At 46.3% G+C, this 27,606-nt stretch overlaps 1 protein-coding gene across 1 annotated transcript; it reads right to left on the reverse strand.

The window, feature by feature from the left end:
* Positions 1 to 3,164: 3,164 nt before the first annotated feature.
* Positions 3,165 to 22,717, reverse strand: LOC106601342 (WIZ zinc finger b). The gene is given in 17 exon segments (XM_045716163.1): positions 3,165 to 6,524; positions 6,856 to 7,021; positions 7,114 to 7,405; positions 8,148 to 8,362; positions 8,588 to 9,130; positions 9,265 to 9,756; positions 9,895 to 10,338; positions 10,454 to 10,963; positions 12,840 to 12,959; positions 16,237 to 16,629; positions 16,806 to 17,270; positions 18,388 to 19,992; positions 20,087 to 20,235; positions 20,456 to 20,531; positions 20,865 to 21,048; positions 21,201 to 21,399; positions 22,005 to 22,717. Coding segments are annotated over 16 exon segments (6,126 nt in total). The 5' UTR covers positions 21,327 to 21,399; positions 22,005 to 22,717; the 3' UTR covers positions 3,165 to 6,178.
* Positions 22,718 to 27,606: the final 4,889 nt, after the last annotated feature.

The raw sequence follows: 27,606 nt of genomic DNA on the forward strand, positions 1-27,606 counted from the left end.
CAGTGCAGGGTCCTTCTTTGTGGAGAAGAAGGACAAAACCCCGTGCCCATGTATCAACTACCGGGGCCTTAATGACATCGCGCTCAAAAACTGTTACCCTCTACCACTCATCTCCTCGGCTTTCAAACCTCTACAGGGAGCGACCATCTTCTCAAAGTTGGACCTTCGGGACGCCAACCATCTCGTTCAGATACGGGAAGAAGACGAGTGGAAGATAGCCTTTAAGACAGCTAGAGGGTAATATAGAGGGTAATATGAGTACTTGGTTATGCCATTCAAACTGACCTATGCTACTGCCATGTTCCAGGCCCTGGTCAACGATGTGCTTTGGGACATGCTGAACAGATTCGTGTTTGGCTACCTCAACGACATCTTTGTCTTTTCCTGTTCAGCTCAAGAGCATGTCCTCCACGTCCGACAGATCCTTCAGTGTCTCCTGGAGTGTGAATTCCATCACTCCACCATCTCCTTCCTAGGATAAGTCATCGCTGCAGGACATATACAGATGGATCCAGACAAGGTGAGAGCGGGGGTGAATTGGCCTCAACCCACATCCAGAGAGCAGCTGCAATGTTTCCTGGGATTTGCTAACTTATACTGCCGCTTCATCTGGGGTTACAGCACCCTGGCTTCCCCTCTCTCAGCACTCACCTTTCCCAAGGTTCCATTCACGTGGTCTCCAGCATCTGACTGGGCGTTCTTGGACCTCAAACATCGATCCACTACAGCCCCCATCTTAATCCATCCCGAACCTGCCCCATCAGTTTGTGGTGGAGGTTGACACCTCGGATGTCGGAGTGGGGGCCTTCCTGTCCCAGTGTTCTGCCCAGCACCCCTGTGCTTTTCTCTCCCATCGTCTTACCCTTGCTGAGAGGAACTATGGTGTGAGAAATTGAGAACTCCTTGCCATCAAGATGGCATTGGAGGAGTGGAGGCACTGGTTGGAGGGGGCAGAACAGCCCTTCTTAGTGTGGACTGACCATAAGAACCTGGAATATCTCCGCACCACCAAGAGCCTGAACTCTAGGCAGGCTCGTTGGGCCATGTCATTCACCCGTTTCAATTTCACTCTCTTCTACCGCCCGGGGTCTAAGAATGTTAAGCCTGACGCACTCTCGCGTTTGTATAGCCCTGCTGTTACTCCATCTGACCCCGAGACCAGCCTCCCAACCTCCTGTCTAGCGGCTGCACTCGTCTGGGGTATAGAAAGCCTTGTCCGTAAGGTGCAGCGTTCCCAGCTGGATGTTTGTCCCGGACTCTGCCCGATCCCCAGTCCTGGAATGGGCACATTCCTCGAGACTGACCTGCCATCCGATGACACTTTTGGTGGCCTTCCATGGTTCCTGATGTCTCCGCATTCGTCGCCGCCTGTACTTTGTGTGCACAAAATAAGACTCCGCGGCAAGCTCCATCTGGCCTTCTTCAACCACTCCCTGTTCCTCATTGCCCCTGGTCCCATATATCCTTGGACTTTGTTACTGGTCTTCCTCCATCAGATGGCAACACCACGATCCTGACTGTGGTGGATAGGTTTTCTAAAGCCGGCCATTTTATTCCCCTTCCCAAGTTACCCTCAGCCAAGGAGACGGCTCAGCAATATGTCTTCCAGATCCATGGACTTCCGGTCGACATGGTCTCCAATCGAAGTTCTCGTCCCAGTTCTGGAAGGCGTTCTGCACCCTCATTGGGTCGTCGGCCAGCCTGTCCTCTGGTTTTCACCCCCAATCTAACGGCCAGTTGGAGCGAGCCAATGAGGACCTGGAGACGGCTCCACCAACTCCATCACCTGGAGGCAGCAACTTGTGTGGGTGGAATACGCCCGCAACACCTTTCCCTACTCGGCCACTGGTGTCTCGCCCTTCGAGTGTTCCTTGGGATATCAGCCCCCACTTTTCCCTGAGCAAGAGGAAGAAGTCAGCATACCCTCTGCCCAGATGTTTGTCCTCCGCTGTCGTCGTACCTGGAAGAGAGCCCGGGCCGCTCTTCTGAAGACCACATCCAGGTATCAGCGACAAGTGGATCGCCACCGGAACCCTGCTCCCCGCTATCGGCTAGGGCAGAGGGTATGGCTTTCCACTTGGGACCTGCCCCTCCGGGTGGAGTCCCGTAAACTTTCCCCCCATTTCATCGGTCCATTCCGCATCTCTAAAATCCTTAGCCTCTCTGCTGTTCGTCTTCTGTTGCCCCGCACCCTCCGTATACATCCCACTTTTCATGTGTCTAGGATTAAACCCGTCTCACAGCCCTTTGTCTCCTGTTTCCTGTTTGTCTGTTGCCAGTTCGTCTTGTCCCATCAAGTCCTACCAGCGTGTTCCCGTGTTTCCTGTGCTCTAGTTTTTGTTTTTCCTAGACTCCCAATTCTGACCTTTCTGCCTATCCTGACCCTGATCCTGCCTGACTCTTTGCCTGCCTTGACTTACCTTTCGCCTGCCCCTTGTACTATAATAAATTATGAGACTCGTACTATCTGCCTCCTGTGTCTGCATCTGGGTCTTAGCCTGAGCCGTGATACTGCTGGTTTTTGGTTTCTACTTTCAACGTGTCCTATTAAGATGGATTTACAGTCAAAGCAAATATCAGTGCTTTCAACAATTGTACAGCCATTCTATTGTAACTCATTTACTCACCTCATTGATTAGCTAGTTACATTAGCTCATTGACTTGAAGACATTGGGTCACAATGTAGGTTAATACGAATTGATCTAGGAAGTAGCGCTCTGGGTTTCAGGAAGCAAGAATTAGTTCACTAAATGTTTTGTTGTCTTTAAATAGTTAATTCCACATAATTTCCCCCCCGATTGATTGTGACAGTTGTGCAGAATCTCAGCATAATAAATTGGGGTAGTCAAGCACGGTAAATGTGTCACAAATCATACATAACATTTTATTTCTTGAACTATTTTATATTTTTTTCAGTATTTTCTGTTCTTTCTGTTCTCAGGACAGAATGCTTGCTGATCTTGTATTGTAAAAGCAACTTCTTGATATTCAACATAGAGAGCCTCTTTAGGATGACTATGGAGTACAGTCTTCTAGCTCCTCCTGCTGGCCCAATACATGTTAGTAAAGTGTTATCGAACATTAATTCCCTTTGAAGCATTTCTGTCGGACAGACATTAAATTAACATGATCAAGCATTTAAGAAGACTCAATTCAAAAGTGGCTGAGTTTGAAATCACATTTAATGTTTGTTCAGGAGCTGATTCACATGAACCTCAACCCTTTGTGTACAGTACAGTTCTTTAATATTTTTATTATCATCATCAGATCATGGTCTTAGCTCTCCACAGGCACTCACACACTCATTCACACATACACCAAACCTCTGCAGCCAGTCATACCAGCTGAGGGGTATACACAGGCAATCTTAAAGGGGACTTAGTTGTAACACCAGCGGAAACTCATCTTACACGGTAACACAGTCACAAACCTGCCAGAGGCTAACCCTATCACGATGTGAACACTCACTGGTGGAGAAAAATCTGAACGTGCAAAAGTGGTCCCCTTTAAAGACTGAAGTATTTAGAGTCCTCTGATCTTTCGGACACGACAATCACTAATTTTCTCCTGTCTTCAGTCACTCCCCATTCTCACCATCCCATTCTCATGAGCACCAATGTTCAGCTTAGAGAAACTAGCTAACAAAGAAAATAAAAAATACTCATCAAGGTTTCACCTCCTGGACTGCAAATACAGAAATGCACAGAGCAATAAAAAGACATGTCATAGAAGGTTGAAATTAAATCACGATAAAAGGAATCAAGATCCATTTGTTTTGTAACTAGCTGTTAATAGAACTGTTAATAGCTCTAATAGCATCAACAGTTTCATAAGTACATGTAGTTATATATACGTATCTATATTCCATAAAAGGTATGGGGAATTGTTAGGGTCAAACAGTCATGTTTTCAACAGTTTAATGCTGGAACAAACTTGAAAAGTTATTTTCCGTATGAACTCTTCAGTTATTGCGTCACTTTGCAGGCAATATAAACACTTACCTGAAGCAATGTGAAGACACGCTGGAGCGACAGCGTCGCCCCGATTTAGAAGCTGTTCCACCAGAGGCTATACGTAATGCGTCTGGATTTAATGGCACCAATACTTCACAGAGCTCTGACAGATAGCAACCTCTGTGGGTGTCCGTGTACTGGGTGCAATAATGCAGTAGTGTAACAGTTCCATGAAGCCAAGGCCGCTTATGTACGTCACTGCAACAGTCAGTCAACTCTGTGGTTCACATACTGGGAGACACTGGATCCAGATGTACACCGATACATGTCCCTCATCCAATGAGGAGCCTTGGTTGCTCCGTAGCTGTGCAGAGCTCCTCCCTATGAACAGGTCCCATGTAAACAGCTTACAGAGGCGAGACCAGGGAGTAAACACACTCTTTGGCACATCCTTGGGAGAATGGTGGATACAGTCAAGTCCTGATCAGACTAAATAATAGACCAGATCCCATGATTAGCTAGATTTTAGCTACGGAGAGGTCCTGTGTGTTAGCTACTGTTGACCTCTGTCTAGTATTTAAAAGTCATCGAAAGACATACATATGCACCTCTTGTGCAAAAAAACACACACACAAACAAACAAACACACATAGCTTATGCACTTAGATAAAAGTGTCACTGACCTAATTTCAAACATTCCAATGTTCTAATAGAGCCTAAAAACAACCTAGTTCACCACATTCAAATGTATAATAAATAACAACCAAGGTTTTGGGTTTCATTGACAAGGCAAGAAAGAAATGGCAACATTTGTATGTATGTCCGCATTGAAACTTGAAATAGTGACCTTCAACACTTCTATGGACCCTTTCATCTAAAGAATAGATGAGTATCATCAGGAGCTTAAATGCCGTTAGCTAAACAGTGTTGGGGACATCAAACTATGGAATAACATAATGACCAGTCTAATTTAATATGGCACAGTCATCTCAAATAATAAGTGCATTAAAAGGGATAGTTCACCCAAATTACAAAATTACACATTTGTTTCCTTACCCTGTAAACACTCTATAGATAAGGTATGACAGCAATCCATGCTTTGGTTTAGTTTCCCTGGCACTGTTTTCAAATACTAATGTTTTAGCATTTGTGGCACAAATCCCATGGGACTGATATAAGCATTCATCTATAAGTGACTTTGTTGTGCTTTACAATCAACTTTAGACACTTTCGAATGATTTGGGCATGATGTTTGAAAATGCTAATATCTTATACCGATGACTTAAATGGGATTGGTGCCACAACATTTGGAAACGGTGCCAATGAAACTAAACCACAGCATGGATTGCTGTGATACCTTGTCCATAGACTGTTTTCAGGGTAAGGAAACCAATATGTAATTTGGGTGAACTATCCCTTTAACTACATTCAGAAAACATTAAGAGTTACTGTGTGACTGCACCTGTCAGCCTAACACTAAGATGAATGGGACGTCCCTTCAAGGTGCTGCTTCCTCTACAGGGTCCTTCCTTTTCTCTCAAAGGGGCCTTTTCCTCATCATCACTGCCCTAATCAATGGGGCATTTATTTAAGTGCTCTGTGACATTGTCTACATTAAAATTGCCTTATCAAAATAATGTGTAAATGGGCTTTTTAAGTCTGTACCATAGACTATGCATGAATACAAAAACATTATTTAAAGTCCTTTTAAAATGTTGTTGAGGGGAGTAAAGCAGGAGCCATGAGTGTGCTCCTCTTAATTAAGTGCTTCAAATATAAATGGGCGGAGCCTCTCAGGTCTTTATAAAGCACTGTTTAGAGCAGGGAGATAGGTCAAAGTTCAATATGGTTTAAGTTAACCTCTCGGTTAACCACTGAGCGGCAGGAAGTGTAACTGTCCATGTTACAAACTGAACATTCAGCTCAAACAAGTCCAAACAAAGAAGAAACAGCAGACCCCGAAGCCCTGGACAGTTGCAATCACCCACTCTGGTCAGGAGAGCTTGGGTTCCCATGGCAATGGGGCTTTGTAACCATCTGCAGAGCTTCCTAGGAGAGGCTGGGGAATGAGAGAGCTCTTTGGGGGAAAGCTTCTCTTTAAAACACTTCAACAACAGGTTCCCTGTGTTGAGGCCGAAGGAACAAGTGGATGGAAAAAAGGCATGGCAAAGACGTGGCAGAACAAAATGGTTAGAAGAATGTGTGGATTGTTATGGACCTGGGGGTTACAATGCTGGGGTGGGGGTGGACTCTGCTGAGGCTGTTGCCATTGGAATGGCAGTGACAATTGGAGCAGACTCAGCCATTGAGGGAGGAGAGGGGCTGCAAGGAGGGAGAACAGTAGGAGCTGTGGTGTGGATGGAGGGTGGGGTTGAGGTGGGGGCAGGAGTTGTGGTGAAGCTGGAGGTAGTGGTTGGGACTGAGGTTGAGGTTGGGGTTGGGTTGTGGGCTGGGGGGTCCGTGGCAGAGGGAGCAGGCTTGTTGTAGTTGAGGTTGAGGATGTGCTGCTGGAGGTGGCGGATCCAGTCCTCCTGCACAGAGAGAGGACCCTGGAACTCCACCTCACAGAACCTGGCGGAGAGAGGCAGAGAGCAGACTGTACTCACACAGAGTCATCATACAACCACAGGAGGTAGACAGGAACGGTACATGGATCATTTAAAACATGTTGCTTTAATAAATCAACAGATTATAATTATTGTGAATGTTTTTTTATGGCCCCTGGGCCGACAGACTAAAAGCACTCATTCACACAACTTCCAAATCTCAAGTGCCTCCCTTTACCCAAAATAGAGCATAACTTCTGACCAGGGCTATAAAGGAGTGCACTATATTGGGAATATGGCATACTTTGAGATTAGCCCATGAGTTCAGTACTGCACAGTTCCCCAGAGAAACTCACCGGCACCTGAGGGAGTAGATCTTTCCCACCACTTTGACCAGGGGCGTGGAAGGGGGTTTGGGCACCAGGGCAGGAATGGTGCCGGTGCGAGGGGGCTTGGGGGTGCCACTGTCCCTCTCTCCTCCCTCTGAGTGGGAGGGGTGTTTAAGAGGTCGTCGCTCAAAGCCTGGACATGAGGAGAGAACACCAGGTTGAGCATGAGATGGACAGGTATGTGTGTATGGCGAATAGTTGTGTGTGTTTGTGTGTCACACTCACCTCTGGGCAGGCGCACGTTGAGCTCGCTGCGGGCCACCTGTGTGTGGGGAGGGAGGGTGTTGGAGAGTCGGACGGGGCTGGGACTGTGACTGCTGTGGCTGGGTCGGGAGGGGGGAGTGAGACCTGCATCACCCTCTGCTGCCCGGGGTGATGCCAGGGTGAGCTCCCGGCCTACCCGTCTGGCCTGGGCCAGCCCCAGAGCCGCCCACTGGGAGGAGGAGGAATGTTTCTGGGAGGGCACGGGTGGGAGGAGGTCAGAGTCGGATGATGGGGAGAGAGACGAGCTGCTTTTCTGCAACATAAAGGAGAGGGATGAGTGCTTCTCATTAAAATAGCTGTCTCAATGTACTCTAATAGAAGGACATTACAGAGTAATCTTCTAGTCTTTATGTGTGTCAACTCATCACAGAGGGAGTAACGGTGACACAAATACACAATGCTAATTCAGGACGGATGGAAAAGTCTATTTTCTAAAACATAATTCATCTGAAGATGAAGGATCTATGTCACCCAGTTCTCTGGTTACTATAGCAACTATTAAGTCAATACCTAACCCTGTTGTGTCCCCCACAGGGGAAATATGCTGATATGAGAATCTTTGTGTTGGAGCTACATGATAGCAGATCTGAGTGAGGCATTTAAATCACAAAATGGCTGGTGGTGGCTGAGGCCAATTCCATCTTTTTACCTTTAAAAGCCTGACCTTTAATGATATGGGTTGACATGTTAATGCTCTAAACAGCCCTAACAGTGTGCCGACAGCCCTCATAGCGGTCCGAAACCCACAACTAAAATGGACGGGGTCGGCACTAATAAAAAACGACTTTCCAATATTGCAGCTTGATTGTGCATTGTGTGCACGATGTCACACTGTTTACTCTAAGTCGATATAAATAATTGCTGCCTTCGCATGGACATTGGAAAAATAGAACTTTGAAGATAAATCTCACTACAAATATTGTGAGTAACATAGTCCTTTTACTATCATCTATCACCATTAGATAAACTACTAAATAAATCAATTCCTCCCTGACCTTCTTGGAGGTGGAGCGGTTGGAGCCCTGCATGTAGCTGCGGTGCATCTCCACCACCTTGTGGGGCCGGCTGCGCATCCAGGCACTCAGCGTCTCGATGGGCGAACCGTTCACACACCACTCTGTCACGCCAAACTGCCGCAGGTGGGCCCGCGCGTGGCTAGCCAGCGCCTTGCGGTTCTCAAAGTAGAACCCACACAGCTCACAGCTGGCATCTGGGGAGGGGGTCAGGGGGTGACAGAAGGCAAAGGAGGGGTGTTGTCAGTCAGAGCTGGGCTTAAGTTAGAGACATTTGATTCATGTTTCATAAAATTAAATGTATATAACATAACATATGTGTCATTCTCTGCTAAATGCAATGAGTCTGTACTAAAAGACAGTCAGCAAGTTAAAGGATGACTGCAACTCTTCTGAGGATCTTTAGTAAGGTCATGGCTTACCCAGGTGCCCTCCCGCATTCTTGTCTGGAGAGGACTTCCCTTTGATGGAGAGGTCATGTGGCAGGGGTGAAAAAGACTGGGGGTGGGATGGTGACCTCTCAACCGGACGGCCCTCCTCCGTTAGGGGTCTCTTACCCAGCAGGGACACCGCAAAAAACTTCCCGGCGGGAGGGGTGGAGGAGAGGCCCACCGCCCCCAGGCCGTGCTTATGAAGCCGGGAGCCAGAGTGCAGCAGGTTGAGGGGGGATTTTCGGGAGAACTTGGGTGACTGGTAACCCAGGCCCCCCACCAGGCCTTCCCAGGTGGGGCTGGACCCCTGGCTGGTCTCCTTCTTCAACCCCGGGGATGGGGACGAGGTGCCCCCATTCTTGTGCATGAGTTCTCTCAGGGTGTCTATGGGGGAGCCGTTGACTGTCCACTCTGTGATGCCCATCTGGCGCAGGTGGGAACGGGCGTGGCTGGAGAGACCTTTACGGTTCTCAAAGTACTCCCCACAGAACTCACAGCGGATGTCCCGAGTGGGCTCTACTTCATGGGCTGTGACTGTGGGAGGAACAAAGGGAGGGGGGAGGAGACACAGAGATGGAAAAAGAGACAGTAGATAATATAAACAAGGCATCACTTTAGTATGGATATTACCTCAATAATTACAAGATGGTCTTTCAACTTGGACTCACCCAAGTTAAGAGGGAGCGTATTGTCGGAGCTGCTCCAGCTGCAATTCAGTGGCTCAGAGGAGTATCCCGCTGCTCCCCCCACCGCTCCTGGCATGGTGACTTCCAGCTGCATAGGCTCAGGCTTCAGCTTGACTATCAGGCTAGGGGAGGCCGGTGGAGCTGAGCCCATCTTACGCACTGTGGACTGGTGGCTGGGTGGGTGGGCGAAGGCAAAAGGGAGGCGACTTAGGAGGCTGGGCGAGGCAGGGGAGGACAAGGGGGAGCGAGGGGGTCCGGGGGATGGAGGGGGAGATTTTAGAGGCTTAAGGGGCAGGGCGCATGGTAGACCTCGACGTGTGATCAGCTCTCGCAGGGTGTCTATGGGGGAACCGTTGACTGTCCACTCTGTGATGCCCATCTGGCGCAGGTGGGAACGCGCGTGACTGGAGAGACCTTTACGGTTTTCAAAGTATTCCCCACAGAACTCACAGCCGATCTCCTTCACTGGTTCACCTGCAGGAGAGATGGAAAGTAGAGATGAAGATCAACTTAAAATAAGCACCTCAAGAAACTGTACATCAACAAGTCACTGATGGTGTATTACATTGAATGGAGAATGAGTTTAGTTTCCATCATATGACAAACACTCACTCTGGGGGATGGGCGTGAGTTCCCCGCCACTCAAACGGAAGACCTGTAATTTGGAGGACTTGGGACGTTTGGAGGGCGGGCCAAACATTGAGGAAGCTGAGGAAGAGGTAGCTTTGGACCCAGATCCGCCTCCCATCGTAGTGACATTGTAGAGGAGAGGTGTGGAAGAGATGGTGAGGAGGGAGCGTTTGGGGGAGGAGAGGCTGGCTGTGAGGCCCCTGCGCCCCTGGGGCCCCTCAGGCTGCAGGGCGCTGGCTCTGTGCTTGAAGTCATCAGTGTGAATGAGCTGGTTGAGGAGGTCTATGGGGGAACCTTTGGACTCCGAGTACTCCACCCCAAAGTGCCGCAGGTGGGCTCGGGCATGGCTGGACAGGCCCTTCCGCGTCTCGAACCAGGCACCACACAGCTGGCACACTATGTCCTTGTTGGGGTCTACCTCCAATGCTGCACAGATGAGGAAAATGGGGTATGAGGAAATGTTTTACTTCAGACACCTTTACAACCTGTGCATTAATCAGTTGGGGATGAATGACCAGAGAGAGGGCACTGACGCACTTACTGAGGTTGAGTGGGGCATCAGTCTCCTGTGGAGCCCAGAAGGGTTTGGCAGAGAGGTTAGAGGTGGTGCTCTTCACCCCTCCAGGCTTATGGTCCAGACAGCGCAGGGGGGGAGGACACAGGCAGCAGGGAGGAGATGGGGGCCTTCCTCACCACAGCCGAAGGGGAGCAGGCCCTGGTGAGGGAGGAGGGGGGAGGGGAGGCCACAGGGGAGGGGATGGAGAGAGGGATGGGTTTCTCATCCATGTCGGTGTCTTGATATCTCTCCTCTTTCCGTGGGGTTGGCAGGATGTGAAGGGGCTTCTTGGCGACGGGGGGCCGGGGGAGGGGAGGGGGGAAGTGCCCATCCAGACCGCGCTCCTTGGTGATCTGGTAGAGGAGGTCGATGGGTGCCCCGCTGCTCTCCGACATGCCGATGCCCAGCTGGCGCAGGTGGGAACGGGCGTGACTAGATAGGCCCCGCCTCGTCTCGAAGGGGCACTGCACACCTCACACTTTAACAGGTTGGACACTACAATAGAGAGGACAACAGTGAGAGGGGAAGAGATGCAGCTGACCAGCACACAGCAAAATACACAGAATATGGAAAAATGTCCCTTTGCACATTTTTTTCAGTCATAGTTCAGCACTGGTGTATGTATTATTACATCATTTATAGCACTTCAATTAACGGACGGTGACAAAAAGAGCAGGAGGCTGTGTAGCTGAGAATTCTCAACTCCATGATACAATGGAGTTGAGTGGCAATGAGTTTGCTGCAATCCGTAGTTTTTGATACAAACAGCATTTTACGTGACCTACGCAGTTGTTTGCTAATGAAGAAGGAACAGCCCCATCATTGAAGTACAATTTTTTTGGTTTTGGCAGGAGATGCATAGAATGCAATTTTCATCAAAAACTATGGATACAACTCCCTCTGAAAGCTGTATGACAATCTGGACAAGCACAGGTACACAGTAAGTGTTAAAAAAATATATATTTTTAAGTATCGAGTGGCAGTGCATGTTTGAAGTCGCTAACTTCATATTCCATTGGAAAACAGTGAATTATGCAGCACAATTTGACAAAGGTCACATTATAGCCCTATTCGGATGGGACTAGTATTAGCAGAGACGCTGGTTATGTAATTAATACACCAGCATTTGAATTATTCCAGCGGACAATTCGCACGGTATACGTTTTTACAAACACGCCGCCTTTAATTCTTCATTTTGTTTTCATTCAATTGACTATTATGACGGAAGCCTGGAGGGTTTTATTCTAAGCGTGAAGATATGTCAACATCATGTCTAGACGATAAAGGCTACACTGATAACTCATGCTTGGCGGCCAAATGTAAAGGTGTCCCCATAATGTTTAAATTGTGGAAGTGTGATCATAATCATTACTTTAGAGATTGATGGTAGACTGTCCTAATGAAAAGGCCTCCCATCCTGCTGATGTGAGCTGTTGAACAGTGCTCTTGCACTTGAGATGCATTTATGGATGAGAAAGTGAACTTGCCATTTCCAAAAAAGTTTAGCTCAGTGGGGAATCGGGGAAGCCCTGTTTGCAATCTATTGCCTACATCAATGGCCACGGTTTAATTAAAGAGGCCTAGGCACAATATTTTTTTATCGCACATTTAATTAAACTGACACATTTAGTGATGTTCAACTTCAATTCATTGGCACAAAACGTAGCCTATAAACAAAAGTATTCACTGTGAAATCAATTTAAGCCATTCATATAAAATATATGCGTAGCACTTTGTTTAAGCATCAATTTATCAAATCAGTTCTTGTTTCCTTGCTCAAACTGTGCGCAGCACCTGTCAAACTCTTGTAATGTCTCGAAAAACAGAGGGATGTCATTATGCACAGGACTAGCATTATCAGAGGACCTTGGAGTTTGCCAAAAAACATTTGGTTATTCTGGCTGGAATTGTTACTCTCCTGCCATGTAAAACTGACTGACATGGCAAATTCGGACGGGACTAAAATGACAGAAATTGTGTTTTGTGTTCGTGCACATAATTACATTACCCGACCTCCCCCAATAAAACGAATCCTGTCTGAATAAGGATATAGAATTAAGTTTTAATCATAAACTACGGAATTCAGCACCCAAATAAACGATCGCCTTTACACAGGACAAACATAGGTACAAGGTATGCAGTAAAGAATGGCAATTTTTATTGTCTGATATCGACTCGATGTAGGTACACTCCGACAAAACGAATCGCCACTCAACTCCATTGAGACGTGATGTACATATCGTGGAGTTGAGAATTCTCAGCTAGGGGCTGTGGTAACCTCAGCCACATCTGTCTGCCACCTAACAAAGCCTCCAGATCCCAGGGGAGCTTTATGTCTCATCTCATCTTGCCCCATGTTGTTCAGTCTTACCTTTGATGTCAGCTTCATCCCTCGGGGAGGGGCTCTCTGGGTCCAGGGAAAACAGACCCTTCCTCCCTGGGCTGGAGGTCAAGCTGTCCAGTGCTGGCATCTGCTCTTCCTCCTCCCCGCCTGAAACACAATACACAACCAAATGAATAAGTCATTCATTAAAGAGTCATTAACCTGGGAGGATGTGAATTAAATATGGAGCCTAATGTCACCAGGAAAATTACATAAGTATTCATTTTGGTAACTGGTAATACATGAAAATACACAACATGACGAAAAGTATGTTGACACCTGCTAGACACCTGCTAGAGATGGTACGCCCTTTGCTGCTATAACAGCCACCTCTCTTCTGGGAAGGCTTTACACTAGATGTTGGAACATTGCTGCGGGGACTTGCTTCCATTCAGCCACAAGAGCATTAGTGAGGTCGTGCACTGATGTTGGCAATTAGGCCTGGCTCGCAGTCGGTGTTCCAATTCATTCCAAAGGTGCTCGTGTAACAGTATAGCTTCCGTCCCTCTCCTCGCCCCTACCTGGGCTCGAACCAGGGACCCTCTGCACTGGCACCCACGAAGCATCGTTACCCATCGCTCCATAAAAGCCGCGGCCCTTGCAGAGTAAGGGGAACAACTACTTCAAGGTCTCAGAGCAAGTGACGTCACCGATTGAAACGCTATTAGCGCGCACCCCGCTAACTAGCTAGCCATTTCACATCGTTTACACTCGATGGAGTTGAGGTCAGGGCTCTGTGCAGGCCAGTAAAGTTCTTCCACACCGATCTCGACAAACCATTTCTGTATGGACCTCGCTTTGTGCATGGGAGAAAATAACGGTGAAATTGTCAAGCTGAAACAGGAAAGGGCCTTACCCAAACTGTTGCCACAAAGTTGGAAGCACAGAATTGTCTAGAATGTCATTGTATGCTGTAGCATTAAGATTTCCCTTCACTGGAACTAAGGGGCCTAGCCCGAACCATGAAAAACAGCCCCAGACCATTATTCCTCCTCCATCAAACTGTACAGTTGGCACTATGCACTGGGGCAGGTAGCGTTCTCCTGGCATCCACCAAACCCAGATTGGTTCGTCGGACTGCCAGATGGTGAAGCGATTCATCACTCCAGAGAACACGTTTCCACTGCTCCTGAGTCCAATGGCGGCGAGCTTTACACCACTCTAGCCAATGATTGGCATTATGCATGGTGATCTTAGGCTTGTGTGCGGCTGCTCAGCCATGGAAACCCATTTCATGAAGCTCCCGACGAACAGTTATTGTGCTGACGTTGCTTCTAGAGGCAGTTTGGAACTTGGTAGTGAGTGTTGCAAACGAGGACAGACATTTTTTATGCACTATGCACTTCAGCATTTGGCGACCCCGTTCTGTGAGCTTGTGTGGCCTACCACTTCGCGGCTGAGCCGTTATTACTCCTAGACGTTTCCACTTCACAATAACAGCACTTACAGTTGACCGGGGAAGCTCCATCAGGGAAGAAATTTGACGAACTGACTTGTTGGAAAGGTGGCATCCTATGACGGTGCCATATTGAAAGTCACTGCGCTCTTCAGTAAGGCCATTCTAATGCCAATGTTTGTAGGGGGATTGCATGGCTGTGTGCTCGGTTTTATACACTTGAACGGGTGTCCACATACTTTGTATATATAGTGTATGCATAGGCAAATTAACTAGTTTTTAAATAATACAATGTATTATGTTTCTGTATGAATAACAAAAAATACATAAATCCTTTACAATGGAGTAGCTAATAATAATAATAATACGATATTCATTCAAATAACTGCAATTTGCAGCGCTCTATTGGCGCTTCAGATGTAGTCTGTCTAATAAATCACTTCTTCAAGTGTGTAGACCTGTGATAATGGCAGAACACTGTTCGTTTTCCTGTTGTTGTACATTTCGTAACAGACACATGCCTTTCATTGCGATGGGGTATTTCTGGGACAAAACTACCATTTTCTGCGACAAAACGGTAAATCATAAGCGACGTGAGTAGACAATGCTTTTTGTCTGGTGGGCGGCTCTGCGCTTGTCAGTTGATCTCGTCTCAGGGTGCTTGCAGAGGAAATGACACCTTTGATTTTTCTCGTTTTATTTGCAGCATCAAAAATGTGATCACTGCAGAAAAATTATACCCGGTTTAATAAAACTATTAAAAGTAACAAAGTTACAAAATCCGGACTTTAGTTTTCATTATATAGCAGTAGTAGGCCTACAGTAACATCAAGTAACCTGACACTTAATAAAGTGACACTTAAACGTATTTTTAAGATCTAAATAAGTTTTGATACGATTACAGATTTGTAGTCCGTTATTCCTGTATTATAAGCATGAGGCAATGCATTCATAAAGAATGACACCAGAGCGACCACATTCAAGAAATCAAAGGAAAGTAAAATGGCGAGGATTTGGGAACTGTAGGTAATTTTAGAAATCCTGCAGTATTGGAAATAGTGAACGTCATCCGAGACGCACAAAATATATCACACAGAAAATGACAGTCCGCATCAAATGTTGCAAAACGCATTCCTGCGCGCGTAGCTACAGTGATACAAGCAACTCGAACAATGACAAGAATGACACATTTCTAGCCAATGCCTTGACTTTGTCTCACCTTTAGTGCGCGACAGTGATTTTAAATGGTCTCATATGATTTGATTTTTTTGACGGCTAATGTGTCTAGAAACAATTTTGACGTTCAAAACAATACGGGCTACAACGCGACGTGCAACAATGAAGCCGATTAATGTTTAAAGGGCACGGGCGTTAGGGTGCGTGGTACTCACCGGTCAGTAGCTGTGGTGCATCGGACTCCCAGCAGCTAAAGCCAGACCGTTTTTCCGCTATTGTTTGTATCTGCAGGGAGGTGGAAGCAGCCATTTTGCCCCCATACACATGCACCGCTAAACTAAGGCGTGACCAATCGAGCAGAGGCTGGGACAAACGCACTGAGCACCACATCAACTATGGGCATCTGAGTCTCTCCCTCTAATATGCTTGATTTACAGTAACACTTTGTCCCAAATACTGCAGTTCATCATCGATTTGAAATCTGCTACATCACACAAGTCTCACAACTAGGGACTGATGTTACAACACCAACAGGCAAAGTGCCACATCAGGAGAGTAGTTCCATAATACAAAATAGTTGCAAAACTATTGCACAGAATCGTTTTCATCATTCAATATCCCTTGTGCATTGGATTGCCACTGTAAAGGCCATTGAGTTACCACATTCAGCGCTGAGACATTTCTTTGGAAGTCTTATTCACGCTGATCAACCATCATGTAATCTACCAACAACCTATAACACAGTCAGACCACAGTGTGTTGTATTCATAAACCACAATGTCAGCTCAAAAAGGCATCCTACAGTATACACACCAGGTACACACACACCTTCAGGCTCACCAACGCTGTGGTCTTTCTCCAAAGGCTGAGAAGGTGACGATGGCAGTAGGTTGGAGACTGTAGCACCTGTTGCCTCTTCACTCCCCTCCCCTCCCCCTGGTTCTTCCTCCTCCGTCTCCAGGTCTTCCTCCTCCTCCTCGTCTGAGGCTGGACTGCGTGGGGGGGCTGTGGGGAGGACCAGGTCTGGGCGGCTGGAGAAGAGCTCCCGGAGGATATGGATGGGCGAGACAGTCACCTCCCAGTTAGTAATCCCAAAGTCCCGCAGGTGCGCCCTTGCGTGGCTGGACAGGCCAGCCCGGGTGTCAAAGCCAGCATTGCAGAACTCACAGCGCATCACACTGAACGTATCCGGGTCAAAGTTGGCAACTGAAGCGAGAGAAGGGCACATAAAAGGTTAGCAGTTTACAGACCGACTTGGAAGTTGTACACATCCTCTAACCTGACTGATACTTGTTACTTTGTTACATTACAGTTTATTACAAATATACCGCCTCATACACCAGACAAGGTCCTAACAATGTAATAACACAGATTCCAGATACCTTTTTTCTTCTTCTTCTGGTAGGAGAACTTCTTCTCAATGGCATTGACCTCCTCAGGGGATATGAAGTGGCGCACGTTGTAGCTGACGCCCACTCGGTTGAGGTGGCCCCTCACGTGATTGGCCAGCCCGATGCCGTTGTGGAAGCGATCAGGGCAGTAGGGGCATTTCCTCTCCACGCTCTTCAGGGTCCCCGTCTCCTCATCAATCTCCTCATAATCCTCATCTGATATGCCCTCCGCTAGGAAACGCCGGATATTCTCCTCTTCCTCTTCTTCTTCTTCGTCATGATCATCGTTGTCATCATCATCGTTGTCATCATCATTGTCATTTTCAGCAGCAAAAACCTTGTTACTCTTCTTTTCAAAAGCAACCTTTGGCTCCCCGTCCACTTCCTCTTCCTTTACGGGCTTCCCTTCTGAAGAGCATGAGGCTGTGAGGCTCTGTTGTTTTAGAGAGGAGTCATCTAGCACAGGAAGGAAAGCGATATAGTATGAGGCTGAGCTGAGACAGCCATTTAGTACACAGTATTAAAGAACACAGTGATAAGATGCAATGGGGTGAAATTAGAAACAGACATCTATTCACCTAGCAACTGAGCCTTTATATTGATTAGGGGAGAGCGCAAGGAAGATAAGGCTGACTATATTGTATTTGGTGAGGGGAGTCATGCATCACTGCATGCCAGGTGGCTCCTTCACAACTCAGCCTGTCACTCACTCACCCATCGCCTTGCCTCCCTCCCAACGGCCAAGGTAAAAGAGGAGAGTTTGGGGGTCAAAGCGTTTGGGCTCATTGAGGACAAGGGACAGCGTGTGTCTTAGCTGGGCCTGCTGGCCCTCAGTCAGCCCCAGGCACTCTGCTGCCCCCCGCAGGCTGGCTAAGAAAATGTGTTTCAGCTGCATGGCCGGGGCAGGCACCTCCACAGGCCATGGAGGGGAAGCAACGGGCAGCCCAGGTTCAGCTATGGGCCAGGCAGGGACTGCTGGGCATTTTCAGTTACGGCCAACCCAGTGACTGATCTGCAGGCTTGTGATGTTATTTGATAACACTGTCCAACAGTACACATGCATGAAGCACAAGTTATGCATTCTAGGTGAATATCATTTCAATATCGAAGGACAAATATCACAGGTTACCCAACTGTGCATGTCCAAGGTGAAAATAAAAAGAGAAAATATTGAATTGGAATTCAGAGTAGCCTCAGTAGTCCAAAATATTCTGCACTGTAGAATATTTTTGCTTATGCATATGCATATATTGTGACCATTCTCTAGTGCAGTGGTTCCCAACTCCAGTCCACAAGTACCCCAAACCGTATTGGAGCCCCAGACAAGCACACCTGATTCAACATGTCAACTAATCATCAGACCCTTATTAGGTGTTTTTTGTTCGGGGCTACAACAACAAAAAGTGTGCTGTTGGGGGTACACAAGGACTGTAATTGGGAACCACTGCTCTAGTATATCAGACCATTAACGATGAAAGGTTTGGCTTAGAATTAGCATGAGAGCAGTGCAATAGCTGAGACTCATCTGTATTCGAGAAGGCTTGAGGGGATAGGTTCTGAAGCTTAGTCTCACCTTGGAGGGATCGAGCCCTGGTGAGCGGTTTGGATCCAATAAGTGATTCAGTCTCTTTTTGGTTCATATCGGTTGCCAGGTCAGGGCCCTGGCTTTGTGCATCATCGGTCTCAGGTGGCCCGCTGTCCAGTCTGGGATTTGGCCAGAGGAGTTCTGTCCCCGCCTTCCCTCTCCTATTTGCCCTCTTGTTCCCGATGGTCTTAAAGGCTATCTCTCTACGCTGGGGAGCTGTAGCAGTGTTTGATGGTTGGGGCTGTATGTCACTATCCTCCATAGCAGAGATCCAACTAGAGGAAGACTTACTGGCCTTTGACTGGCTTTGGCCTTCTGGTGGAGAGACAGGCTTAGAAAGCTTATCAGAACATGGTGGAGCGGAAGCATCAATTCTGGACCCTGGACGGTTCATCTCTTCAGGCCCTTCCCCACAGATGGAGGTCTGCGCGGGGTGAGCCACGTGTTGGTGCTCCTTGAGAGCAGTTTGACTGGAGGCCTGGAAGGCACACTGATCACAAGTGAGAGAGATAGAGGTCAGGCCAGAGGCAGATCCAGGTGACACAGGCGGCTCCATAGGAGTGAGCTTTGGCTGAAAGCGCGGAGAGGCTCGCTGCAGACCAGTAGGTTTTCTGTTGTGGGTCTTGGCATGGTTGGCCAATGCCTGTGAGGTGCGTGTACTGAAGTCACACTTGAGGCAGAGATAGCGACGATTGGCTGGGCCTTTGACCTTTGCTTTGACTGGGGTTTTGGCTCGAGCTTTTCCTGTGGCCCGGACTGGAACTGGATCTGGCTCTGTGAATGGAGCTGGAGTCGTGACTAGAGCTACAAATGGTTCTAGGACTGGGCTTGCAGGTTTGGTCACCTTGCTCGGTTCACCCTGCGTAGTCTCTCCTTTCCCACTGTCACTCAGCTTCCCAATCTCCTCCAGGATCTTCTGACGAGACTCCTGGTGTCGTCTGTTGTGGTCCGCCAGAGCTAGCCTGTTTGACAGGTTCCATCCACACTCCACGCACCGAAATCGTGCGCCCTTCACTCCGCGTTCCCTCCTGCCAGCCCCCGGCCTGCTATGACTGTGCTCTTGCATGTGATCCTGCAGGTAGACCTGCTTCTTGAAGTAAATGCTACATTCCACACAGGTGAAAATCTCTTCACCAAGCGCTCCCTCTCCTCCTCCTTCTTCTTCACCACCTTTTTCCTCTTCTACCTTCTCCAGATCCTCTGTTGCCTTTTCCAAGTCCTCCTTAAAGTCATAGGCCCCTCCACTCATCTTCACTGGCCCCAAGCTCTTTGCTCTTGAGGAAGAACCCCTTGCCTTCTTCCCAGCTCCTGTTGATGTGCGTTCCCAGGAGCTCTGGCCAGAGAAGGGCCTGAGCAGGGCCCTCTTCTTCTTCCGACGCTGGATGAAGGTGCAGTGTGCCCAGGGTGCTGGTGGGGGGCTCTCTGTGTCTGAGTCCCCAGGAAAGGTGTACACATCCCGCTCAGGCTCCTTTTCCTTCCCTATCAGGTCCTCTTCCTCTCCCTCCTCCTCAATTTTGCACCCCTCCTTTGATGTCACTTTGGACTGAAACAGTTCAGCTTTCTCCGATATATCCCAGACTCTGTCATCTACCACTGTGGATGGTCAAGAGACAAAAGGATATTAGAAAGTTATTTAGAAAAGAAACTGTTTTATTTAGTGTTTTCCCTTGCTCCCCATCATGCTTACATTCTTTTGAACTGGGTTGGGCCTTCTTTGGCTCCTCTCTGTGTGTGTTAGGCTTGTCTTGGTCCCGCTCCTCCACAGGGCTGAGTAGGTTTGTCTCAGTGGGTAAGTGCGGCAGTTGTTCAGGTGCTTGGTCATCCTCACTGTCAGGTCTGGACAAAATTATACAGAAAGAGACAGTTGTATGAGTGGGTCAGAAAGAGCCATGAGTCCCTATCTGTCTATCTGACCATGTGTCCGCCTAACCTGTTAGTGTGTACAATTGTCACTTTATTTGACCGCTCTGCTTTACTGTCTGTCTGCCTTGTGGTGTCGTGTCCTATCACACATAACTATCTTCCTGCTGGCTGCCCTTCTATTCCTCCATCTCACCTGAGTCCAGAGGAGGGGGATCCTGGGCTGTGAGCGGCCAGACCGTGAGGGTTAGAAAAGTGCTGTAGCTCCTCCTCTGACAGACAGACCAACCCACAAAACAGACAACAACAGGAACATCCCTTCACATGTCGGCCACCCACAGGTAAATTCACAGGCAAAGATATACAGTAGTCATTCCTAGTAAGAGAGACAGTTCTGACTACAAGCAGACGGAGGAACATTCAAACATTCTGGAAGTGACAACAAATATAGTTGAGGGTGATAGCAACAAGTTTAACTGATAGCATCACATTTAGGAAAGCCCATAACTGCACTACTGACATAGACGGGACACACTTACAAATGAAATAGTATGATTCATATTGTGTTCATACAAGGCTCAGTAATAAACAAGTGTGATAGCTACCGTCTAGTGTCTCTTTCTCAGAGTCAGAGTCCCAGGTCAGGGAGGAGGGAAAGGCTGAGGGCCTGATGCCCCTCTGTGCACTCCTCCCTGATTCCACCTGGGATAGGGGACCTCCGGTCCTCTCAAAGTCCCCATTGCCACCACTGGACCATGGGCTCCCACTGAAGGTGAGCTCGTCTGAAACCTGTTGATGACATTGACACAATCTCACAACAAGAGACAGCATACTGAATGCAACTGACATTGATTCTGAAATCTGTGATTTTCACTTATGTAAAAGCCTATGTTTCAGCAAATTCAGCATGTGGTGGTCGACCATGATAGGATTCTCTTTACCTGTAAGGTGTGATTTAGGAAGTTGTGGGTTGCGGTGTCCTGTGCTGAGAATGAGGGTGGTGGCCCATAGCTGCTCACTGAGGTGAAGGAATCCCTGGGGGAAAGAGAATCCCCCTCTAGCTCCATGGTCCCCAAGAGCACAGTATGGCGTCCCACTGCTGACCACTACAGTCTACATTGTGTGTGGTGTTCTCTTCCACTGTTTTTATATACACAAACAACACACACACACACACACACACACACACACACACACACACACGGGGTACACTTCCGTAATACTGTCATAACAGAGAGATAAGCAGCACTCCAGAAAAGGTGTTCTGATGCACACAAAACAACCAATTTAAAGTCATTGGAAAATCATGCCACTCATTTGGGGGTCTGGGTTGGCCACTTGATTTTCTGCTTCAAATGCTGCATTGTCAGTGAGCCACAATATCACACCAAGACCTTGATGAATTTGACAAATCGTAAATGCAAGAGATGGTAACAAGCATAGCGCAGTGGCGTCACAGGTTCAGCCCATTGCAATTTTGGGAATGTCTGACCCATTTTCACAATGTCAGGTGATTATGTGAGAATATAACATATTTCCCAAATGGCCACGTACAAAAGTATACTTTTATTCAGGCCCTGTCTCGCTTGTTAGCTAAAAATAAACGCAAATGCAAGTAGCTAACACATCAAGATGGAAAAATGTGCTATCTACCTGCAAGGGCATTGTGGATGGATGTAGCAAGCATTATATAAATATGTGCAAAAATGTTTATAATGTTATAACGCCCGTTATTAAGTACTCACGGAAAACGGCCTGGCTTGTGGTCTGAGGAAAGGAGTTGTTTACGCACCGTTCTCCATGCTTTATATGGAACAAAGCTACGAATATCCTCAGTCCATGAATGCATGTAGAGTGTGTTGCTATATTTTTGTCACATCGATGCTACATTTTTTCCATGAACCCGCTTGCAGAGACCACACACTCGACTCCATGTTATTTGCCTGCAGGCACGCCACAGCTACGTGAGTGACGTCGATTTAGAATTGAGGTCAGGCTATCCCTCTCAAATCCATGTTCCAATTTATATGCGCCACTACACTGACAATACGGTATAATGCAGATAGCTTGACCACGGATAGCTTGATCGCAGTGATAGACAGCTGAAAAGAGTTTGGAGCAAACGTTCAAGTTCAACCTCTGCGGTCAAGTTCAAGTTGATTGCATTGCACTGGAAAAGTGCAATGGTAAAATGTGTGTGTGTGATTTTACGCACTTGTATTTTTTAGCATTTATGATTCAACATGATAAACAGAACAATATCACAAATAGTGTACTAAAATGTGTAAAGCCTTGTTTGTGTCTTTTACATTTTTTTTTTTGTTACAGTAGGTGACACTCGTGAGCTGCCTGTGACCAACAATCAGATTATGTACTGTTAAGGCTGCGTCAATTCAATTCTGGTATCAGAACAAAATTTAACACTAGGCTACTGAATATATTTTCAGCTGTTTAGTAATAGAATTAGTCAAGCAGAATAAATGGTAAATGCAATCTTCGTATATACGGGTTCACTGTAACACCTCGCAGGGCAAACAGAGAACTGAAAATGACATCATAAGTTCTTCATTAAATACTCTGACAGAGATAGTTCCCGCTCACCGCTGGCCTGTCAGAGGGAGGATGAGCGTGGTTTAAACTTACTCATCCTATCGTTGGCGTGCAGGCTGGTCCCAGCCTCTAGACGCATCTTTGTTGCCAAGCATAGTTGTCTTCTAGCTTATCTTCATGTGTGTACCCGAGAGTCAGACACCCAAGGACAGCGCTTGTTCTTGTGCCACAGCCATTCTCCCCTCTATCAGTTCCTCACATACACCTGTCATTGAGCGGCCCCACAACCAGGCAGTGTGTGTGTGTCATGAGTCTACTCAGCCTACACTACTAGTCAGCACCTCTCCAGTTAGTCATGTCTATTATATGTTGCTCAATCTATGTTAATACAATATAAACCTCTTAGTGCATTACAGTCCATTCATACTTAGGCCTACATCTACTGTAAATGGTAATGCATCACATCTAATAAGTGAAATAAAACCCAACAATCCCCTTTTCACACCCAAAGGGTGTGAACATTCCACAATAAGACATTTCAGAGAAATTTAGGATTCCCCCTTTTGACACCCGCTAGGGTGTCACTCACTAAAATACAATACAAACACTTTTATTAATAGGCAATAACGATAACAAAAAACCTTCAGTCCTCCAGCTACACCTAACTTGTACTAGGTTGACTACCAGCCACCCAGGAACTTCAAACCTTCACATAAGGAAAGACAAATAGTACACAGGATAAATTCAGAACATATTAATTAAAAAAGTATTAAAAAAGAAGACCTTCCTGCGGCTGTGGCTACACCTAACATGTATGGGACAGACTCTTTGTCCCAGAACTTAAAACCTTCACATCCACCTGCCACTATATTCAATACATATGAGAACATTTTGGATAAGCTTTATTCAACCACTTCCCCAACAGCAAACCAAGGATCGTCCTCAGACAGACCCGTCTTTTGCCCCGAGCTGGATTCAGTGTCCTCTGGGGTCACTTCCATCAAAGGCATCATTCCAGTTGCCCTGACAACATCTGTAAGAGACTTTCTCAAGCAAGGGATTATACAGGCAGCACAACACATCAATAATAGGAACATAAGCACTAGGGTCAGAAATCCAGTAACCACCATAGATGTGTACTTACCAAAAAAGGTGTTCAGCCAATTTCCCCCGTCTACCCCCGCTACACCCTTCATTTCAGCAGATAGCTTGTCCAGTCCCAATAGGGCTTTGGTAATGCTACCATCAGGTCTGGTATTATTGGGGATAAAAGTACAGCATTGTTCACCAAACGTTTTATACACCCCCCATTATTAGCCAATATCATATCCAACTCCAATCTATTTTGTCTAGCGGTTCTAGTGGTAGCCTCTAGTTGCTCAGCCATACCTGTCAGTGCAGTGCGAGTATAGTTAACAAATCTCTGTTACACACACATCAGTAAAGAACTCAACCCAGCTTTAGGCGGCTGTATTTTTCCCACAGTACACATACATTCCTTATCAACCTTGCCACCTGTCTTCTAATCTCCTGCCCACTAGCCGTTCCCAGGCCGTTGTTACTCTCCCTAACTTAGGGAGGCTTCTTCTCCTGTTCCCTTCCCAAGGTCGTCTTATCAACTCTGCCCTGCTCATTCTGGTAACAGTGTCTTACTCACACAGTATTGGAATATCGTTTTTAACCCATTATTATAGCCTTATTTTGAATACATTTCAACAGGTTATAAGGTTTCTGAGTGAAATCTTTTAGTCAAACCTTTCATTACATCCATCCGATTGGCTAAATATTTCACATCTATTTTTATTGGATTCAGAAATTTCACACAAAATCAAACTAATTCAGGAAACTCTAAAGATGGTCTCATCTTATCATGGGCTCCTCATAACTGAATGAATCCTCCACCAGGCTCGGCGGTAGGTATTTGTCGTCCCACTGATCTGAACTTTGACTCGGTCCGTATTTCACCATCTGCTCCGTTATCGATCTCTCCAGAACCCTGGAAATGAGACCTCTCGCACACGGGACCAAACAACAACCACACAACCCAAACACACTCATACAGGTGAAAGCTGCCCATAATACAGTTCCTACAACACTTTTCCATTTCCCAAACATGGGCTGTGTTATCAGGAATGTACGTACAGCAATGAACCTAATCATTCTACCTACACCATCCTCTTTTGCCAATAACATATCGAGAGTCAGTCTATTTTACCAGGTCATGAGGGGGGTGGCGGATAATTGGTCAGAGAACCTCTTTACTGCATCCCCGGTTTCATTCATGAATCTGTTGATTATAAAAGATGTCATTAATCCAATCCACATTTTTATTTATTGTCACCCACCAAAATAATGTAGTGTTAAAACCTTCACATATTTGATTCATAGCTTTGTATTCATCTGGAACTTCCCTGAGGATGCCAATAGCATCCATCTAGACAAAGCTAATCCCATCCTGGTCAAAACTCCTCCTGTGCCTACTTTAGCCTCCTATAACTGGCCTCTGATGACTAACTCGAACTGGTTGGACCTATAACCCCAGGGCGCAAGTTCCTAACCACCCTTTGTGGTAATTTCTGTCGTATGCGTCCTTTACTGGTACTGGCCCACCCTACATCAGTTATAGGTGCAATGAGGTTAAACCTTTTCTCCTGTGCTTTCAAACTTAAGTCAGTCACATTAACGATTACTTTCAGCCATTAAAATCATCTAAGTTCTCGGTGCCATTCTTGTATCTATAACACTGGTATTCATCCGGAATTTAGGTGAACCGAGGTGGGTTGGCTGAGTACTTCAATCTGGCCAACCCCAATTCCTGTACAGTTGTCTGCTTCCCCAGGAAATTGTTTAATGTTTACCTTAAATTCTACATCTTGATCTTCTTTGATTCCTTATTCTGTATGTCACTCATCAGTGTATTATATAGTTTATCTTCTACTTCTTCTCAATGACAACGGTATCCTATGATTAGTACCAGAAGGTGGTGGATCTGAATGTATCAGAAAGATTAGACTATGATGCAGCTCAGAGTCTCTACTCTTCCCAAAAACCGCCAACCCTCTCCTGCCCTTAGTCTCTCTGCTAGGTACCACCCCATACTCACACCTCTCGGAGCACACACAGTGATGAACGGTCGGGATAGGAAATCTTTGTTAAGGAGGTAACCCCCGGACCCTGTTGGTACTCGGTTCTTCTCCTAACTCTGTGTGTGATCAGCAGTGGATATGTGTACATACCTTCTTGCAGTGGATAACGTGGACCCAAGTGACTCTCTCAGCTTTTCTAATGGCAAAGGCAATGGTTTAACAGAACCTGGTATGGGCCTTCCCAATGGGGCTGCTTCCAGTTTTTTCTCCTCAGGGACTGGATCCACACCCAGTCTCCTGGTTGGATTGAGTGAATCACCTTCTCCTGTAATTCACCTGTTGGACACAAAATCTTGGATATACGGGTTTGGTTAACAAACAGTCTTCTCATGTGTTCTGTTACTATTACTTCAACTTCTATGTCTACCTGTTCTGGAATCTCTATTCTCCCTAACTCTGGCATTCTATAGGCTTTATCTGATTAGCTAAAATGTCATCCATCATTTAAAGAGATAGATCCCAGTAAACCAACTCTAGGGATAATATCTTGACCTAATATTCTAGCTACCATAATCATGTCCACCAAGTAAGTTGGGAACGCTTCTACCCATTTGCTATACTTATCTGTTATTGTTAAACACCCCTTCTTCCCCTCAATTCGGAATATTTCAATAAGTCCATTTCCAAATGTTGGAAAGGATATTCTACAAAAATTCTGTTAAGTAATTATCCTAACCTGTTCTATCGCCTGCCCTACCATACTCCCCCTATTTATACATGGCTCAAGCCATGTATCAATATTGCTGCATATCTAAACAAATCATTATAGGTGTTCAAATAACATAATCAGATCAAAAATGACTAATCTGAACTACTCCACAAAGAAAAATTATTGTACCCTTATCGTCATTCAGTCTTCTCATTGGTTCAAATTATCAACTGCGTCTAAGAACTTTAACTCCATCATAATTATCAGTTCTACAAATTTCCTTAAAGTCAGTATCACAAATGACCTTAAATTCACCATCCAAATGGCCCTTCATTGCGGCTGATCAGACCACAAAAGGAAAAGTCACCAGAGGGGTCAAAAGTCATATCACCCTTTCAGAACTGTGTTTCTTACTACATTAGACAAATGAAGGCTAAGAACTTTATCCACATTTTGTATCTCAAGTTCCCAGAACATTCCCTATCAAAAGAATTTAACGTGTTTAATTAAAACTCAGAAAACAAAACTTCAAAATGCCATGTGTGTATACCCCTTTAAGATATCCTCTCCCTAGGTATTTTTCCCAAAGATAGCTAAGCGCTCCTTTCCATAAAATAACCACTTGGTCAGCATTTCCTCATACTACACCGATTCAGAAACCCAAAAGTTAACTACAAACAAAACCTAATAATAACTCCCCTGTACTTCTTCAAAACATTAATAATTTGTTTTAAACTTCCTCAATGGTTCTGTGTACTTTAATTGAACATACACTACCCATTGGATAAAATATTTTACTTCCAATCTATGAAACCCCATATTTTAACGTACTATTTGACTAATTTGACCCAAGATTGCTTAAAACCTTCAAAACCCCTTCAGTTTGTCTGCAAACCGGCCCATTCTGTTTGCTAGGAATACCCTGCCATTATACACAACTATGTTTAATGTGCATCGTCCCTGTAAAATAAAATTAACTCCACCTGTCTAAGCCTTTCTCCT

This window comes from Salmo salar, chromosome ssa03 (assembly GCF_905237065.1).
Source record: "Salmo salar chromosome ssa03, Ssal_v3.1, whole genome shotgun sequence".
Classification (NCBI taxonomy): domain Eukaryota; kingdom Metazoa; phylum Chordata; class Actinopteri; order Salmoniformes; family Salmonidae; genus Salmo; species Salmo salar.